Genomic DNA, 20,146 nt, shown 5'->3' with positions numbered 1-20,146 from the left:
ATAACTCAAAAGGCTGGTACAGGATAAGTGTAAGAATATATTGAAGCTTGATCAGCAGAAACCAAATCACAGAGTGCCTTATACATCCTGCTTTATGCCTATGTCTTGGAATAATTAAGAGTAACCTACTCCCTCCCACCCCCCGCTTTCACTTTCAGAAGAACACTTGTTTGGACAATAACAAGGTCACCTCAATATGACAAAAAAAATCTGGATGTTATCCTAAGAATACTAGGTAATGCACAGATAGTAACATGTTCATATTTGAACAGAAGAGTAACATGATCAGGTGTTTCAAAAATATCCCATTCACAAAAGCAAAGAGAAGTGCTTCTGTTTAAGATTTATTAAATATTCGATGCTTCAAAATAGATGTATAAAGCATAATAAGATTAACATATGACCAGACAACCAAATTGAAGACCTAGTATGATACCAATAACTTTGTATCCACCTATGATCTCTTCCCCTATTCCTTAGGGCTGACAATCTATTCTACTAAATTTCATGTATATTATGTCCTGGCTCTTAAAAAAATAGTTTTATCACATATACATATCATTAGACAAATACATTTTAATTTTTCTAGTTTTTGAGCTTTTCAAAAATGGTGTAACACTGTATGTTGTCTTTTGAGGGAAAGGATGTACATCTGAGCCTTGCCTCTGAAGGATCTATAAAGATGAAAAAAAAATGCAAATTTTCATGCTCTACCCCTTAAGATTTAGAATCAACAGAAACAATTCAACAACCTTTTTAAACAATTAATTTTAATTTAAATAATATTTACAATCATTCTGTGTACCTTTGCTAGAGAGCTGAAAAAGAATAAAGATTACATCAATCTATGGCTCTCAGTTCTGAAATTTCCACTATGTGATAAATGCTTTCTTTTGTTCTTGTGTTTTGGTCTGGGGCTTTCTAAACCTCAAAATATATATTGGTCAGGCTTTGAAATAGCCTTATAAGTATGAGAAATAATTAGTCTATTTTTACCCTTTTGCATCTGGATAAAATTAAGGTATAATTTATATATAAAGAAAAATCTACTGTTTTCAATATACAGTTCTGCAATTTTGACAAATGTATAGCCAGGTAACCAACAAAACAATCAAGAAATAGAAGAGTTCCACCAACCCTCAAATTCCCTAATGCCCTTCTGTAGTTAAGTCTCTTGCCCCATTCTGGATATGTTTTCTGACCCTAAAGTTTTGCGTTTTCCAGAATGTATAATAAAATTGTACAGCATGTAGTTTTGCGTATCTTGATTTCTGTTACTCTGTATAATGTTACTGAGAAACATCCATGTTGTTGCATGTAGCAGTAGCACCTTCCATTTAATTGTTGAGAATTATTCTACTGTATGGATGATAATACAATTTGTTTTTGTACCTTTATCAGTTGAACATTTGAGTTGTTTGCAGTTTGGGGCAATTTTGAATACAGTTGCTATACACATTCTGGTATAGGGTTTTTTTTAAATTTTATTTATTTTAGAGAGACATAGAGCACGAACAGGGTGAGGGGCAGAGGAACAGGTAGGCAGAGAATCTTAAGCAGGCTCCCGGCTGAGCACAGAGCTAAGCGCAGGGCTTGATCTCAAGAACTGGAGATCATGACTGGAGTTGATCAAGAGTTGGAAGCTTAACCGACTGAGCCACCTAGACACCACTCTAGTACAGGTTTTTATGTGAACCAAAGTTTTCATTTCTCCTGGATATTACTCAGGAGAGGGACTGCTGGGTCAGAGAAGTATCTATGTAAGAAACTGCCAAACTGCTTTCTGAAATGAATGTGCCATTTTGCATTCCCACCAGCCATATGAGTTCCACTGCTCTTGAAATGATTTGTAATATTATCTCATTATGCTTTTAATATGCATTTCTCTAATGACTAGTAATAAGTTGCTTTTCATGTGTTTGTCATCTATCTTCTTTGGTGAAGTATCAGTTGCTTTTCTTAGTACTGAATTTTGAAAGACCTTCATCTTTTTGAATACAAGTCTGTTATCAGGTATGTGATTTTTAATTATTTCCTAGTCTTGTATTTGTCTTTTCGATTCTCTTAATACTGTCTTTCAAGACCAGAAGTGCTTAATTTTGCTGAATGTGTACTTTTGAATTTTTTCAATTATGGATCATGCTTCTGATGTATTTAAGAAATCTTTGACTAACTTAAAGGTCACAAAGATTTTAACTCCCATGTTCTTTTTTAAATGTTTTATACTTGCAGGTTTTGCACTTAGGTTTATAGTCTAAATGGCCTACTTTGAGTTAATTTTGTATATGGTGTGAAGTGTTAATTGAGATTTTTTTTCCATATATATATTCCACTATTTCAGCACCATTTGTTAAAAAGATTATCTTTTCCCAAAGAACTGCCCTAGCACCTTTGTCAAAAATCAACTGACCACATATGTGAGTGTATTTCTTTCTGGATTCTCTATACTGCTCCTTTGACCTTTATGTCTATCCTTTCTTCAGTACCACACTAACAAAGTTACTGTTTAGTCCTGAAATGAGGTAGTGTAAACATTTTAACTTTGTTGTTCTTTTTCAAAATTCTTTTGGTTATTTTATTTCTTTTGCCCTTCCATATAATTTTTATGAATCAAGCTGTCAGTTTCTACAAGAAACCCTGAAGAGATTTTAAATGGAACTGTGTTAATCTAAGATCAGTTTGGGGAAAACTGGCATCTTAACAATATTGAGTCTTCTAATTCATGAACATGATATATCCTCATTTATTAAGATCTTCAATTTCTTTCATTAGAGTTTTGTAGTTTTCGGCATGCAGATCTTGCACATATTTTGTTAGATTTACCCTAAGTATTTAATATTTTTTGGTGCTACTGTAAATGGTACATGTTCTTAAAATCTCAATTTCCAGTTACTAAACAAGTGATTTTTAAATTTAAAAAGCAAGAGATGTACATAGTAAAATATCCAATGGCATAATGGTGTTCTATTCAAACTAAGCTTCGTGACCACTATAGATCTCATTTTCTGCTGAGAAAAGTCATTGTTGAACAGTTCCTCATGTATCATTCCAGAAATTATCTGTCAACTAGTAAATGTCCATATATGGAGATTTTATCACCCCTTTGAATTTATATACCATTCTGCTCCTTGCCTTTTTCATTAAATTTCTTCTCACACAGAATATTTAACATCAATAATATTAACCTTATTTTTAATTTTATAGTTATATAGCATTGCATAGAATCAAAACTATCCTACCAAAGCTAACGGTCCTCTGATTGACACTTAGATTACTTTTAGTTTTAAGTTTTTATAAATAGTGCTACATTGAACATCTTTGTACCTACATCTTTTTACACATGTCCAAGTATATATCTGTAGTCTAAATTCCTAAATTATAAACGTCAGTTAAGGATATGTCTACTTTTAATTTTGATAGACTGACAAACTTCTGAAGTGATTACACCAATTTATTCTTACAATGGTATCTGAGAGTATGTCAGTATTTAAAAACAAAAACCAACAACTCCATAAGATTTTCAGATACATACACACAGTTGAAAATTACTGGAACAGAACTTAGATTAGAAAGAGGCTGAAACTAAGGTTACTAAGACAAAAGAGGTAAATACTACTGTGATTCACAAGAGAAAATATGAAGATTAAATTAAGGAAATGATTAAGATTAAACTAAGGAAATGATAGTAGGGCTAAAAAGAATGATGGCAAAAGAGACACTGAGGAGGTAGAATTAAAAAAAAAAGATAAAAATCTCTTGAGATGAAGTACTGCTTCTAATATACCCTTATGTTCTGAGGATCTGACACTCAAGACACATTTTTGGTCAATAATAAATAGAATAGGTAGGTGGTTGTCTGGATGTGTGTGTCTCGATTTTGATATGGCATGCCCAAGAAGAGTCAGAAGTGGGTAACTGAAATAATTTCTAAGCTCAGTCAAGGAAATAAGTATGTAGTCTTCTAAGGAAAGCATCAACATAGTTCTAAAGAAAGTATGACTGCATTATTTACACAAGAAGTCATAATCTATCCAAGAACAATAATGCGACTGAAGTTAAACTCAACTCCTGTATTATGTTCAGTTTAAAGAAACGTGTTGATTTCCAGTTCATGATGACAGATTAAGTACCAGTATTTAATCTCTCCCCACAACTGTCACTGAAAAAATACAAAAGATGTTTAGGAAAAATAATATAAAAAAAAGAGTTTGACACGGGGCAAACATCAGAAGGGGTGGGATATCATAAAGAGTGGTAGCAAACCGGTACAAAAAATATGAAGAGACAATGAACAAAATTTAAAAGCTTGGTTTGAGTGGGTATGCAATAGCTATGTGACATTAGGCAAGTTATTTAATATCTGTTTCAGTCTCATCACCAATAAAAAAAGAATAATGATATATATATTTCATAGGGTTGTCCTAAGGCTTAAACAAATAAACACACATAAAGACTTAAAATATTACCTGGAACATAGTAAGTACAAAACAGAAGTTTTTTATTACTGATGCCTCGAGAGGCCCAAAGTTAGTGACATATGGTTACGATTCCCTCCTTATGGGTTTATTCAGACTGTTTTGTTATATAGCAAATTTCACCAAAACAACTTACAAATGTTCTTTATTGATTTTCAATTTTTAGAATCAATTCAGACAATTCTGGAAACTATATAATAAAGCAGTTTAATATTTATTTTTCTTAGATGTTACATAAAACAAAGTATAAAACTTACAAATATACAAACAGGAAATAGGCACAAAATCATAAAACAAAAAAAGGAGAATTTAAATATTTGTTGTCTTTATTTTACAGAAAATTGTATGAAGAAATACTATTAATAAATTCTGAAATGTGCGTTGTTTACCAGCTAATAATCACTGTGTTACGGAACTGTAGTAACTTTTAATACTTTTCAGGTTAAAAATTCATTAGCATATGGGAGGGCACAAACAGACACCAGATGCCATATTCTTATTCCAGAAAGAATGGAAATGCTCAAAAAATATCAAAAAGCACACAGGAGGAGGTTTGAAAGAATTTCCCTCTGGCTAATTCTGCAACAATGTGAGCACCAAAATAAATAACAAAAGGACTAAATTTTAACCAGCTGGACAGAATAGGAATAAAGTAGCAATCCATGAGTTCATATGAATCTTAAAAAAATGAATGAATGAATGGAGATGGGCATTATACAGGAGAGGGCCAACAAATAAATGACATAAATAAATGACAGTTAAAAAAATCATCATTTAATTTACCATTTTGTGACCATGACAGAAAAAAATGACTCAGGCAAGAATCAAACAGATGCTAACATTATATCAAAGTTTGATAAGAAACAGGAATATTTACACAGTCTTAAGGAATCTTTCCACATTAAAAATGAAAACGGAAACTACACAGGACAGACTTGGCAGACTCCACCTTCCTAAAGTGATCAAAGTTAGTATCACCAATAGCAAACAAACTGATATCATGTGTTTCCTGATGTGATGCACTGAAGACAAATGTCATTTATTGTAGCATTCCTACCAAGAATTCATATGGATGAAACTAAACATGCAGATTAGACAAAACTAAGTTGAGTACATTCTATAAAATAACTGGCCTGTACTCTTCAAAATGTCAACGTCATCAAAGAAAAGGACAAGAAAGAATTCCAGATTAAAAGAGATCAAAAAAAAAAAAAAGACCTAACAACTAAATGCAATGTATTATTCCTTGACTCCTGGGCTGGGAAAAAAATGCTATGAAGAATATTATTAATATGTTTTATATATGCATATTTATATAAAAATAAAAACATATATATAGAGAGAAAGCATACAAGTATGCAGCTGTGGAAAATTACCGTGACAGTAGGTGAATCAGGTAAAGGGGTAAGAGTTATTTTTTCTACTCTAACTTTTCTATAATATGACTTTAAAAAATTATTATAAAAATAGGTATATTCTTATAAACTTCAGTCATATTCTAAAGCTGTAATAGTTAAAACAGTACTGGCATGAGAAAAAATAGATCAGTGGAAGAGGAAAGAAAAAAAAAGAAGTCAGTTAACTCTGAAGGGTGGGACAAAGAAACTTCCAGTTAATGGTTACCATGGAAAACAAAGAGTCAAGCATATGGACAATAAAATTAGATAGCTAGACAATACATTTTAATATACCTACTCTAAAAGGGTATTTTCTTTGAATTCTAATTTAAAGTATAGAATGGGGAATCTAAAAGGTAAGCTTGCATGGTCCTATGAAGAATTGGTCAAATCCTGTATACTTTTTGGATTTTTAATACTGGGTATATCTAAAGACATGTTTCTAGGAGCTGCTTAATGCAAAATAGTTTCTAACTGCTAAAACAAACAAGAGCATAATCTAGTAGTGATGCACAAAAACTTCATACACATGATTGCAGTTTTAAGAATGTGTCTAATGACACAAATAGTAAGATATTCATGGATTAGAAGAACAAATATTGTTAAAATGTCCATACTACCCAAAGCAAGCTACAGAATTAATGCAATCCCTATCAAAATACCAAGAGCATTTTTCACAGAACTGGAACGAACAATCCTAAGATCTGTGTGAAACCACAAAAGACTTCGAAAAGCCAAAGCAGTCTTGGAAAAAAAAGAACAAAACTGGAGGTGTCACAATCCCAGATTTCAAGATATACTACAAAGCTGCAGTAATCAAAACAGTATGATACTGGCACAAAAACAGATATGTAGATCAATGGAACAGAATAGAAAACCCAAAAATAAAGCCAAAATTGTATGGTCAATTAATCTTCAATAAAGAAGCAAAAAATATATAATGGGAAAAAGACAGTCTTTTCAACTAATGCTGTTGGGAAAACTGGACAGCAACATGCAAAGAATGAAACTGGACCACTTTCTTACACCACACACAAAAATAAACTCAAATGGATTAAAGACCTAAATATGAGACTGGAAACCATAAAATCTGTAGAAAAGAGCATAGGCAATAATTTCTCTGACACCAGCCATAGCAACATTTTTCTAGATAGGTCTCCTGAGGTAAGGGAAACAAAAGCAAAAATTAACACTTGGGACTACATCAAAATAAAAACCTTCTGCACAGCGAAGGAAATAATCAACAAAACTAAAAGGCAATCCACTGAATGGGAGAATATATTTGCAAATGACATATCTGATAAAGGTTAGTATTCAAAATATATAAAGAACTGATACAACTCAACACCTAAAAAACAAGTAATATAATTAAAAACTGGGCAGAAGATAGGAACAGACATTTCTCCAAAGAAAACATAGATGGCCAAAAAGACACATGAAAAGATGCTCATTATTACTTATTATCAGGGAAATGCAAATCAATACTACATTAAAATATCACCTCACACTTGTCAGATTAGCTAAATCCATCCAAAAACGCAAGAAACAACAAGCATTGGTAAGGATGTGGAGAAAAAGAACCCCTTGTACACTGTTGGTGGGAATACAAAGTAGTGTAGACACTGTGGAACACACTTTCGAGGTTCCTCAAAAATTACAAATGATTCAGTAATTCTCCTACTGGGTATTCACCCAAAGAATAAAAAAATACTAATTCAAAAGGATATTTGCACCCCTATGTTTAATGCATTATTTACAATGACCAAATTATGGAAGCAGCCTGTGTCCGTTGATAAGATGAATGGATAAAGAAGAGGTGATATATATGTATGTATATATACACAATGAAATATTACTTCACCATAAAGAAGAATGAAATCTTGCTATTTGCAACAACATGGATGGAACTACCGAATAGAATGCTAAGAGAAATAAGTCAGAAAAAGACAAATACCGTATGATGTGGAATTTAAGAAACAAAACAAATGAACAAAGAAAAAAAGAGACAAACCAAAAAACAGACTCTAACTATAGAGAACAAACTGATGGTGAGTGCGGAAATGGGTGAAATAGGTGAAGGAGATTAAGAGTATACTTATGATGAGCACTGAGTAATGTATAGAACTGTTGAATCACTATATTGTAAACCTGAAACTAATACTGTATGTTAGGTATAGTAGTGTTAAAAAAAAAAAAAGAGTATGTGTCTAAGATTAACAAAGTTTAAGCAAATGTCACATGTATCTGTTCTCTTACTCAAAGAAACTAAAATAAAATGGGGGAAATAATACATATGCAGTGAAAATAAGTAACAGAAAACCAACATAACCAAAGAGTCACAAGTTCTATGACAATAAATGATGGTGTAGTGAATTAAAAATGAAATTTTGACATAGTTATAATCCCCAGATGAAACAGAGATGTGCAATCCTCATTCTTTTCTTTTCTTTTTTTTTTTAAGGATTTTATTTATTTGACAGAGAGAGACACAGCGAGAGAGGGAACACAAGCAGGAGGAGCGGGAGAGGGAGAAGCAGGCTTCCCGCCGAGCAGGGAGCCCAAAGTGGGGCTTGATCCCAGGACCCTGGGATCATGACCTGAGCGAAGGCAGATGCTTAATGACTGAGCCACCCAGGTGCCCCAAATCCTCATTATTTTCTTGAGGAAAATGAGGAAACCAAAACAAGAAATATCTTTATCATTCCCTTTCAACTTTGAAGAACAGCTTGGGACTATTAGTGAATAGTGTTTAGGCTACTGAAAAGTTTGAGATGAACAGAGGATGGAAGTTGAAGAGTCAGCAAAAAATGAAGTAAAACAACAAAGTTAAATATTTAGCTTCTTTCCACAAAATATAATAAACACCTATAGTCATAATCAAGGACATTTGTTATTAAGAGTGGCTGTTACATTAAGTGGGGATCAAAACCATGAATTAAAACAACTTAAAAGAATTAATCATAGCAATGATAAAGCACTGCTTCTGTGATTAACTTTTAATATATCATAATTGTTATATCTGTTGAAATTCTTACTGCTTTAGTATAGTAACGTATCATTTAGTATAATAAAGTGTCCATATTACCAAATGGGATTAGATGAGACCACCTCTAAACACCACCTGTACCTAACTATGGGTTGGTATCTTGGTCTAATGAATGAGTATATGCAGTATATAAAATAACTTTAATTCTTACAAAAGATTGTTATTGCTAAGTAACATAATTGTATGTGTCAATTAAAATTAACTGTAATAAATGTAACCATTAATAACTGTAATAATTATAATTAAGTAACAACTGATTAACAACTTAATTCTTACATAGAATTAAATCAACTATTTTAAATCTCTTCCAGACTAGAGAAATTTGGTGAAATCCTGCTCTTTCCATTCCAACTTATATATGAATGCAAAAAGGTCTAAAGTCTGCTAAAGGTCTCAAGTTTACTTAATTATGGTTCCACTACAGAAAGTAAGCCATACCTAAGGCTTATTATTATCAATATCTAGAACAGTGCCTGGAATACAGCCATAATTAGGAATTTACATCAAACTGAATTCATCAAGTTCTGAAATTGCTACTATAGTAATTAATGGTATTTTTCCTAAAAGAGTAACAATGTTTACTTTAGTATTAAATGTTTGAAATACAACATAGCAAAGATTCTCTACTTTTTTTCTGCTCAAACCTGAAGATATTATACACCTACTGGTAACATTCAATCACTAACAACTATTAGTAATATTTAATCACTAGGGCAATTAATTATCAAAGGAAGCAGCTGCATTTAAGAATTATCAACTACTTTCTACATAAGGTTTTTGATAATCTTGTGTGATTTCAGAGAAGCTTAGCTTTCTAAAATGGCAAAGAAGGAATATCAATAAACTCCTACCTGTTCTGGCATCGCTCCATGTTCAATTCCAGTCTTCAATAATCTGTAGCAATTACCAAATAGATCCCATTTGGTGAGATCATGAGCACTAAAATAAACAAAAATGCATTAACTTTATTCTAGAGTAGAAGAAAATTTAAATTTGAGCTCAGTTTCAGTGGGTAGAAGTATAAAATAACTTCAATTTCTTAGAAAATCGAAAAAGATTGGTAAATGTTCAAGTACTCAAACTTAGAAAGAAAAACAAGGAAAGAGGATGGAAGGAAGGAAAGAAGGAAAGAAAAAATAAGAAAGAAAAAGGGGAAAAGGGAAAGAGACAAGGAAAGTGAAACAGGGAGCGGAGACAGAGAATACATAAGTTGATATTAGAAATTAATAAAAAGAAACCAATTAACAATAAAAATTCATTCTTTTAAATGAAGATTACTACTACACAGTCAACCTAAGCCTGTATTCCATTTCATTCTTCCTAGTATATTTTAAAATACATTTTAAAAATGTAAAAAATGTAAAAATTCACAATTTCAAAATATAAATACATGTGTATTTTTGAAAGAGATCTGCATTCACAAGAAAGACAAAAGCAGGGGAAAAGAAATATGTCAAAGCTCAAAAACTTTAGTGTAGCTACAGGCTTCTTAATTGAAATAATGCAGACATTTTATTTTCTCATGAATCTACTACTAAAATAGATCAATGCCCATTAACTTTTATTTTGAAACATCAAAGTGTTTTTTAAAATAAGGAGTTTTGACACCAGTTGTCAACTTTTATTTCCAAATGTCAAACTATTTTCAAAACTAAGAGTTTATTTCTCCGCAGAATTCTAAACAGTGTCCTTGTGTATAAAGAAATGTCTTAGATTTTAGACACTGTTTTTGAATTCTGAAGTATTCATTAATGTAAGGGCTACACTTAAACATTCTTTTAACAACAAAGATCTCCATTTTCCTTTCTTTATGGAGAAGATAAACATACCCATTAACAAGGGACTTATCAATTACAATTTAAAAGTAACACTTAATTCATTAATCTGAGCCTTTTTTCCTTATTCAAGTCCAGCTATTCTGTCTACACAGTAAGAGCACAATAATAGACAAACAAGAACAATTCAGGAAAAAAAGCTCACAGAAATAACTTTCATGGCATCCCCCCAAATCTTTATTTAGTAAGATTTCTAAAAGCTATCAGATGAAAATTATACCTCTAAAACTCTAGCTTACAGAGTAAGCCCAGCAATGATACTGATTAACAAACTTGTACAGTGTGCAGTATATTTGTTACACTGAATGATAAATCTAACTCCTTAAGTAATCAAATGATAATAAAAACCCATAATTTATCTGAAGAAAATCTGATTAATAAAGAAAAGAATCACATCTTGATATTTGTTTAAAATTTTCCATTGTTACAAGGATGTTAAATATTACAAAAACAGCCTATTTTATGTTGGCTAATATAATGTTATTAACCAAATCTAAATAAAATGACATACTTATGAAAAGAGGTTAACCGCTTTAATGTGGAAAGAACATTGTAAATATCATCATCATCAGCTTCTTCTCCCTATAAATAAAAGACATTATTTCATTACCATAACTTTACTTATCCTGAAATTCACACGAAAGTCTATTAATACTTACTGCCTAAAAGCATTCGTTTTTATTATATAAAGAGTATATATTCACTGCTGGTAAATAAGAAAGTACAAATAAGCAAAAAACCAAAAAATAAAAAATACCCGTAATTGTTACACTCAGAGAGAACCATTTTTGCATTTTAAACAATGCTGTAAACATTAACAGGGTATACTTTTCTGATTAATACTTTAGGATAAGTTCACTGAAACTGACTGAAAAGGTATGTACTTTAAAGACTTTAATGATTATTTCAAAGATTTTATTGATTGTCAGTTACTTCTGTAGCTCAAAATCACAATGAAAAATCAAAAATGGTTGAAAAAAATTAAAAGTTAAAATTAAAAGTTAGAAGTAGGAAAAAATTGGTTATATGGACTAAAAAGAAAATCCTATCAGCCTGGCCATCAGAGCACAGAAAACAGTGGGGGTTCCAAATTGGTAACACTGATTGGAGGGAGAAGGCAAGAGGCGGGAATCATAAAAATAACTATAAAAATAACCAGTTGGAGATGTTTGCCATTATCCTGGGCATACCACTGGCAAGTGGCTGTCCCTTACAAGCACACTTAATTTTTATGTTCTATTCATTAGCACATCATAATAGTTCAGTAATATTAAAATATTTTGTAAATTAGGCTCCAGGAAAAGAAAGTGAAAAAATGAATTAAGAAAAGCCAGACCTTAAAAGGTTTTTCTTAAACCAAAAAAAAAAAATTAGCTTTTATGAAACAAGTTTTTTTTTTTTTTTAAGGGGGGGGATAGGGAAGAGTGAGGGAGAGAATCTTAAAGCAGGCTCCATGCCCAGTATGGAGCCAGATGTGGGGCTGGATCTCACAATCCTGAGATCATGACCTCAGCTGAAATCAAGAGGCAGATGCCTAACTGACTGAGTCACCCAGGCACTCCAAAATAGGTTTTTAAAATAAAGTATAACCAAGGTTAATTACAGGACGAACACTTGCAATAATGCTGCTAAGATCTGAAAAAGAGAATTCCACTAAGTTTTATTTTAAAATGGAAACAATTTGTACATTCAACTTTGAATATTAGCCAAAATTATCACATACACGTGTTTACTTTAAAACAGACCTCTTGCAGTAGATCTTCCACAGAATGATTGAATCGATCTACAAACTCATCAATCAGCTGACTTCGAGCTATGTCAACTCTGTTTTGGATGGTATACTCTTCACTGCATAAGATGCTATAGGTTTTACTGCAGGCTTCTAGAACATCTGATTCTACATGTTTCTCCACAACAAACTTAATCTGTTTTAATAAAGCATCCAGATGCTGAGGAGGAAAAAAAGAGAAACTATTAGATTAATAAAAATAAGCATCTGTCAAATAGTAAGCCTATAGATTACATGAAAATGAAATAATCCAGTTATTTAAGCTGACTATAACAGAATTTTGATTTCATAGTGTCTTACCTTTTCCATTCTACCTGTGCTATAAATTTCTAGATCAAAATACTGTGGGATTTGTAGCAAGTTTGCTACCTTCTCTGCATCTGCAGAATACTAGAAAGAAGGAGAAGCAAAGAAAAAAGAAGTAACTACTTTAATAGTTCAATGTAATAAGCAAACTCAGTGGCACATTACCACAGAAATGTAAATGAAATTATACCTTTGATAGCAACATAGGAAGTGTGATAATAAAATGCTCAGTCAATTTGTTTCTATCATCAATTTGAGTTTTTCTTTCTTTGGCCGTTAGCACCTAGAAATAAATTGAAATGGGCAAATAATATAATGTCACATAATAATTTATAAATCTAGAATGTTACACAGAACAATGAAGCATTGGAGATAATGTACTCGAGAATTTTCAGAGGAGGTTAACAAACTAATTACTAAAACAAGTATCTCTAGTTTTATGCTTATTTCTAGTTAACAGGCAATATTACTTTATTAAATAGCTACTTACGAATCACTAAAGTTTAGAGAAATTACTACTTGTTTAGTAAACAAAAACATTTCTATAAAACCAGTTATGAATATAAAAATATGGCAAGTGAAATAATTTTTCCAGTTTTAACCTCAATATGTTAACAGTAATCTCCCCTATGGTAAACACCCTTTTCTAAAAATACTTTAGAAAGTAATGTTTTTTTTTACTGTCAGCAGCTAAATAAATTTTCACTGATTTTTTTAAAAAGATTTTATTTATTTATTTGACAGAGAGAGAGAGAGCACACAAGAAGGGGGAGCAGTAGAGGGAGAGGGAGAAGCAGGCTCCCCGCTGAGCAGGGAGCCCAATGCAGGGCTCGATCCCAGGACCCTGGGATCACTACCTGAGCCAGAGGCAGATGTTTAACCATCTAAGCCACTCAGGCACCCCAAATTTTCACTTATTTTTTAAAGCATATACTAACAATGTCTCTGGACTCATTTATATTTAGTTGTCCTTCTAAGTTCCTAAGTCTGTTAGGCAATAATCCAGACATAGAGGTATAGCCCGTCATCACTGAACCAACTGAAGCTGATAATGCCCATCACCTTGTCCCATATTCAACTAGTTAAACCATAAGTGGTTCCAAAAATAAAATGTTAAAATGCAAGTTAAGATAATCATTTCCCCAAGATATTTTGTATTTTGTTATTATCTTGAAGGAACTTAGCACCATAATGTTAAATGTATGAATGTTTCATTCCAATATAAATTACCACTTTAGAAATGTAAACCCTATTTTTTTTTAAATCAATACAGCTTTTATTGCATCTTTAAAATATCACTAATAACTCTGAAAAATCATCTGGCATCTTGCTGTTTCTGTAGCTGGACAACTTAGATCTTATTCATCAGCTCACTGAACTGTTTCTTTTTCAGAAACATACCACCCCAAATTTTCTGATAGTCGTTTTTAAGTGTCGTGGTTTGCTGAATCAAAAAGTAGCGGAATTCAATACAAGTTCATTGTCATTTCCTTCAAGAATTAGCTCATCTTTCTGGGCTTGAGATACTGAACACGCAACACCTGGCCTCATCCAATCCCCGTGGATGTATTTTTCACCTAAGAAATCTTGGATTTCAATAAGAAAACCACTGTCTTGAATAACAATGCTGATGAGGAAGGGAGCATACACAGACCTCATCTTGTAATGGAAGCCCAGTCTAATGTCCTTGATCATGTTCTGTATGTGACTACAGACAGTGCAAACAATAGTCATTTCTTTCCTATTTCTCTCAAGTTGGCGCCTCTTCTTTTTCTTTCCAAAGAGACTGAGTTCTACACTGCTGTAACTGAAGTCTCTTCCCAGGGTTCCTCTGGGGCCCTTCACAATAACAGCGCATCCCTTCAGAGTGATGTCGACATTTTCTGGAATGTCAATAGTCTGAGTGCTGAGAATGGTCTTCATTCTCACAGTAGATGTTTCAGAGTATGTGAAAGAAGTAGTAAGGTCTCCCATCTAATTCCTCTTCCAGAACTTTATTGCTTTTCAACCTCTTAAAATACAAAATAATCATTTGGAATGATTTACTGTACTGCGTTTAGTTCTTCACAAAGTAATGTAAGGGACTACATATTATGTGGAATGTAAGTCCAGGAATGTATTCAGGGTATTGAGAAGTCTTGAAATTCATTTGGCAATGTATGAGAGGTCTAAAGATACTGATTTTAGATAAACAGTTGTCTTTGACTAAGTGATCATTGTATTAGGCAGTCTATATGCATGGACTCAATCCTCAAAACCTCTGATGGGATGGCAAAAATGGCATACTACCTATGAAGGAGGAATTTGCCAGTATCTAACAAAATTGTATACACATTTTCCCTCTGACATAATAATCCTACTTTTAAGCAATCTACCCCACCAACACATGTAGTACAAGTATGAAATGATACAGAATTATTCACTGTGTAGTGAATTATTTCTAATAGTACATTATTTCTAATAGTAAAAGACTGGCAACAACCCAAAAGACTCTCAATTGTGTATCCACATAATGGATACTATGCAGCCATAAGAAAATGAAGATCTTCAAATAAAGGTATAGTAGAGTGATATCTAGGATACACTGTTAAATAAAAATATAAGGTGCAGAACACTACAAAATATGCTATCTTTTAAGGGAGAGGGAGGAGGATGGAGTGCATGCATTTATCTATATTTGTAAAATGAAACACTGGAAGGATATTCTGACTATATAGTAGGAATGGGGTGTAAAGGGAGATATAAATATATGAAAGACTTCTCTGAATGTATATTTTTACATGGTTTTGACCTTTTACCTATGTAAATGTTTTATGTATTTCAAAAAAATAAAAATGAGAAAAAAAGGGATGCCTGGGAGGCTCAGTTGGTTAAGCGGCTGCCTTCGGTTCAGGTCATGATCCCAGGGTCCTAGCATTGAGTCCCCCATCAGGCTCCTTGCTCAGCGGGGAGCCTGCTTCTCCCTCTGCCTGCTGCTCCCCCTGCTTGTGCTCTCTCACTCTCTGTTGACAAATAAATAAAATCCAAAAAAAAAAAAAAAAAAAAAAGAAGAGGAAAAAAATACAAAACCAAAAAGGCAAAAACCTTGTTATGCTAAATTTAAGTCATCAATATCAATACAAATATGTAATTTAAATATATATGGATACATACAGAGAAATATATATATTTCTTAGCTCTGTATACTCAAAGTGTCTATCAGAAAAAAAGAACCAAATGACAATACTCTTAGTGACAAGATTTTAACTTTAAATACTACTCTATTAAAAGGCACCATGGCTTGTTGGAGATTCCTGTGCTAGAGTAATATAAGAATCAGCCTTCAAAATGCCTTCTAGTAACTTCTGCCTCTTGATATCATGCTCTTATAGTCTCTTCCCACAATGACTAAGGTTGACATGTGTTAACCAATAGGAGACTGTGGAGGAAATGATGTTATGTGACCTTTGAGAACTAGCTCATAAAAGACACAGAAGTCCACCTTACTCTCCTTTGGATCATTCATTCTGCTTTATTCTCTCTTGGATACTTCACTCTGGGGGCAGGGGGGAAGGGGCAGCAACCATGTCATGAAAACATTCAAACAATCCTACTGAAAGGTCCATAAGGTGAGGATCGAAAGCCTCCCATTAATAATCAACACTAACTTGCCAGTCATGTAAGTAAGCCATTATGGAAGTCGTAAATTAACAACCAAATCTTCAGAGGCTAAAGCCCTGGTTAACATCTTAAATGCAACCCTATGAGAACCTTAAGCCAAAAAACCAGCTAAGACACTCCCAAGTTTCTGACCCACAAAAACTGTGAGATAATGAAGGCTTACTGTTTTAAGCTTCTAAGTTTTAAAGTAATTTTTTACGTAGCAATAGTTAATATAAACAGTAAAAGTAGAAAGTGAACTTGATGGGAAAGCAAGAAAGTGCACAAAAAATGACTGAGCTACGTCAAAAGGATAAGAAATGCTTAGCCTGGCTTTCTGCCCGTGGACGCCGCAGAGTAAGCATCGTTAAAGTCTCCCCTCCCACTGCCGTCATGTCTAAGTCAGAGTCTCCCAAAAGCCTGAACAACTGTGGAAGCTCTTCATCGGAGGTTTGAGCTTTGAAACAACTGATGAGAGTCTGAGGAGCCATTCTGAGCAATGGGGAATGCTTACGGACTGTGTGATAATGAGAGATCCAAACACCAAGCGCTCCAGAGGCTTTGGGTTTGTCACGTATGCCACTGTGGAGGAGGTGGATGCAGCCATGAACGCAAGGCCACACAAGGTGGATGGAAGAGTGTGGAACCAAAGAGGGCTGTCTCAAGAGAAGATTCTCAAAGACCTGGTGCCCACTTAACTGTGAAAAAGATTTTTGTTGGTGGCATTAAAGAAGACACTGAAGAACATCACCTAAGAGATTATTTTGAACAGTATGGGAAAATTGAAGTGATCGAGATCATGACTGACCGAGGCAGTGGCAAAAAGAGAGGTTTTGCTTTTTTAACATTTGATGACCATGACTCTGTAGACAAGATTGTCATTCAAAAATACCATACTGTGAATGGCCACAACTGTGAAGTAAGGAAAGCCCTATCTAAGCAAGAGATGGCTAGTGCTTCATCCAGCCAAAGAGGTCGAAGTGGTTCTGGAAACTTTGGTGGTGGTCGTGGAGGTGGTTTTGGTGGGAATGACAACTTTGGTCATGGAGGGAACTTCAGTGGTCGAGGTGGCTTTGGTGGCAGTCGAGGTGGTGGTGGATATGGTGGCAGTGGGGATGGCTATAACGGATTTGGTAATGATGCAAGCAACTTTGGAGGTGGCGGAAGCTATAATGATTTTGGCAATTACAACAATCAATCCTCAAATTTTGGACCCATGAAAGGAGGACATTTTGGAGGCAGAAGCTCTGGCCCCTATGGTGGTGGAGGCCGATACTTTGCCAAACCACGAAACCAAGGTGGCTATGGTAGTTCCAGCAGCAGCAGTAGCTATGGCAGTGGTAGAAGGTTTTAATTACTGCCAGGAAACAAAGCTTAGCAGGAGAGGAGAGCCAGAGAAGTGACAGGGAAGCTACAGGTTACAACAGATTTGTGAACTCAGCCAAGCACGGTGGTGGCAGGGCCTAGCTGCTACAAAGAAGACATGTTTTAAACAATACTCATGTGTATGGGCAAAAAACTCAAGGACTGTATTTGTGACTAATTGTATAACAGGTTATTTTAGTTTCTGTTCAGTGGAAAGTGTAAAGCATTCCAACAAAGGGTTTTAATGTAGATTTTTTTTTTTTGCACCCATGCTGTTGATTGCTAAATGTAATAGTCTGATCATGACGCTGAATAAATGTGTCTTTAAAAAAAAAAAAAATGCTTAGCCTGAATAGGCTCTCATCTCAAAGCTTGGACAACACATATTTTTAAAACTTTTATTTTGGAAACTCTAAAAGCTATTCATTTGTCATTACTGCTTCATTAATTCCTACAGTTTTTTTTTTTAACCTTAACATTTTAAGGTAAATTCTTGGTATATCGTTTCACTTCACCCATAAATATTTGTGTATTTTTAACAGTGAAGACTTAAGAACAATAAAACTTGCCATCTCCAACAAAATGAAACAATAACTTCTTAGTATCTTTTCATGCCCAGTCCATAGTTTTCCCAATTTCTATGTTTTGGATTTCTATATATATACAAATATATATTTTAGAGAGAAAGAAAGAGAGCGCACAAGTGGGAAGAGGGGCAGAAGCGGGGGAGAGAGAATCCTGAAGCAGATTCCCTGCTGAGCATGGAGCTTGATACCAGTATCCTGAGATCATGACCTGAGCCAAAATCAAGAGCTGGACGCTTAACGGACTTGAGCCATCCCGGCACCCCTCTGTATATTCATATTTAATTAAGTTTTGATATGACTGAATTTATGTCAGCCATTCTGCTATCTATAAATCTCATGTCTTTTTGTTTGTTTCTTTGTTCCTTCTTTACTACGTTCTTTGGGGATTCTAATAAACTCTTTAATTTGCAATAATCAACTTTAGGGTGATATTTAATTACAGGAAAATATAGCAATTTTGCTCCAATATAATTCCATTTCCTTTACCCTTCTTTATGTTATTGCTGTCATATATATCTATGTATCTTATAATCTTAGTACTTTAGTGCTATAATTACTGCTTTAAATAATCTCATGTCCCTTGAAAGAAATTAAAAGAAAAAATATATATAATATACACGGCCTTTTATATCCACCCACATATTTACCATTTCTGGTACTGTTCATTCCTTTCTATGGATTAGAATTACCATTTGGTATTATTCATTACAGCTCGAAGAACTTCTTTTAGTATTTCTTCTAAGGTCTTCCAGCAACATGTCTGTCAATCTTTGTTTTTCTGGGAATGTTTTTAATGTACCTTCATATTTGAAAGATGGTTTTACTGGATTTAGAATTCTTGGTTGGCAACTTTGCTTTCTTTCAGCGTATGTCATTCTGTCAGTCTTCTGGCCTCCACTGTCTCTGATAAAAAATTAATTGCTAATCTTATTACAATTGCCCTCTATATGACTTGTTTTTCTCTTGTTGCTTTCAAGATTTTTTCGTTTTTGGCTTTGAACAGTGACTATCCTATCTGGAGATAAATCTTTTATGTTTACACTACTTGAGTTTTGTTAAGCTTCTTATTCTTTGGATTAATGTTTTTCATCAAATTTGGCAAGTTTTTGGCAAGTATTTCTTCGAATGTTTTTCTTTCCTGTCTCTTTCTCTTACTCCTTTCTGGAACTCTCATTATAAAAATTTGATGCATTTAATGTTGTTTCACACATTTCTTGGGCTCTGTTCATTTTTCTTCAATCTTCTTTCCTCTCTGTTCTTCAGAATAATTTTTATTAATCTACCTTCTATTCAATGTTTCTTTCTTGTCATCTCAAATTTGCTACTTTTCAACTCTAGAATTTCCATTAAGTTTTCCTTATTTCTGTTATCATATTGTCCTGTAATTCTTTGAACATATTTTCCTTTGATTCTTTCAACATATTTCTAAAAAGGGCTGTGAAGTATTTGCTAAATCCAACAATTAGGCCTATTGAGAAGCCATTTCTATTGTCTGCTCCCCCCCACCTCCCCAAGTATGGTCATGTTTTATTGTTTCTTTGCTTGGCTGTAATTTTTCTAGAAGAGTTAACATTTTCAGGTAACAGTAATTATGGATTTTTAACTTATTTTTCTAATTTTTATATTTAAAAAAGTAATCTTTAACTTAAACTTCAAATCTTATTATAAGGGTTCGCCCCTCTGAGACATGGGTTAGAAAGCATATTC

General features: G+C 33.4%; 1 protein-coding gene across 2 annotated transcripts in view; it reads right to left on the bottom strand.

Annotated features, from left to right (window-relative positions):
- Window positions 1–20,146, bottom strand: part of STAG1 (STAG1 cohesin complex component) — a 428,102-nt gene that overhangs the window by 65,516 nt on the left and 342,440 nt on the right. For both annotated transcript variants that reach the window (XM_025881833.2, XM_073899645.1), the window contains 5 exons: window positions 13,039–13,131; window positions 12,843–12,932; window positions 12,499–12,702; window positions 11,265–11,335; window positions 9,770–9,857 (listed from right to left, as the gene is read on the bottom strand). In XM_025881833.2, coding sequence (XP_025737618.1) covers window positions 9,770–9,857; window positions 11,265–11,335; window positions 12,499–12,702; window positions 12,843–12,932; window positions 13,039–13,131 — 546 coding nt within the window. The remainder of the gene's footprint in view (window positions 1–9,769; window positions 9,858–11,264; window positions 11,336–12,498; window positions 12,703–12,842; window positions 12,933–13,038; window positions 13,132–20,146) is intronic.

Source organism: Callorhinus ursinus, unplaced genomic scaffold, assembly GCF_003265705.2.
Source record: "Callorhinus ursinus isolate GAN/ISIS: 27379988/994484 unplaced genomic scaffold, GSC_fseal_2.0 scaffold1, whole genome shotgun sequence".
Taxonomy (NCBI): domain Eukaryota; kingdom Metazoa; phylum Chordata; class Mammalia; order Carnivora; family Otariidae; genus Callorhinus; species Callorhinus ursinus.
This window is presented reverse-complemented; position numbering and strand designations above follow the sequence as displayed.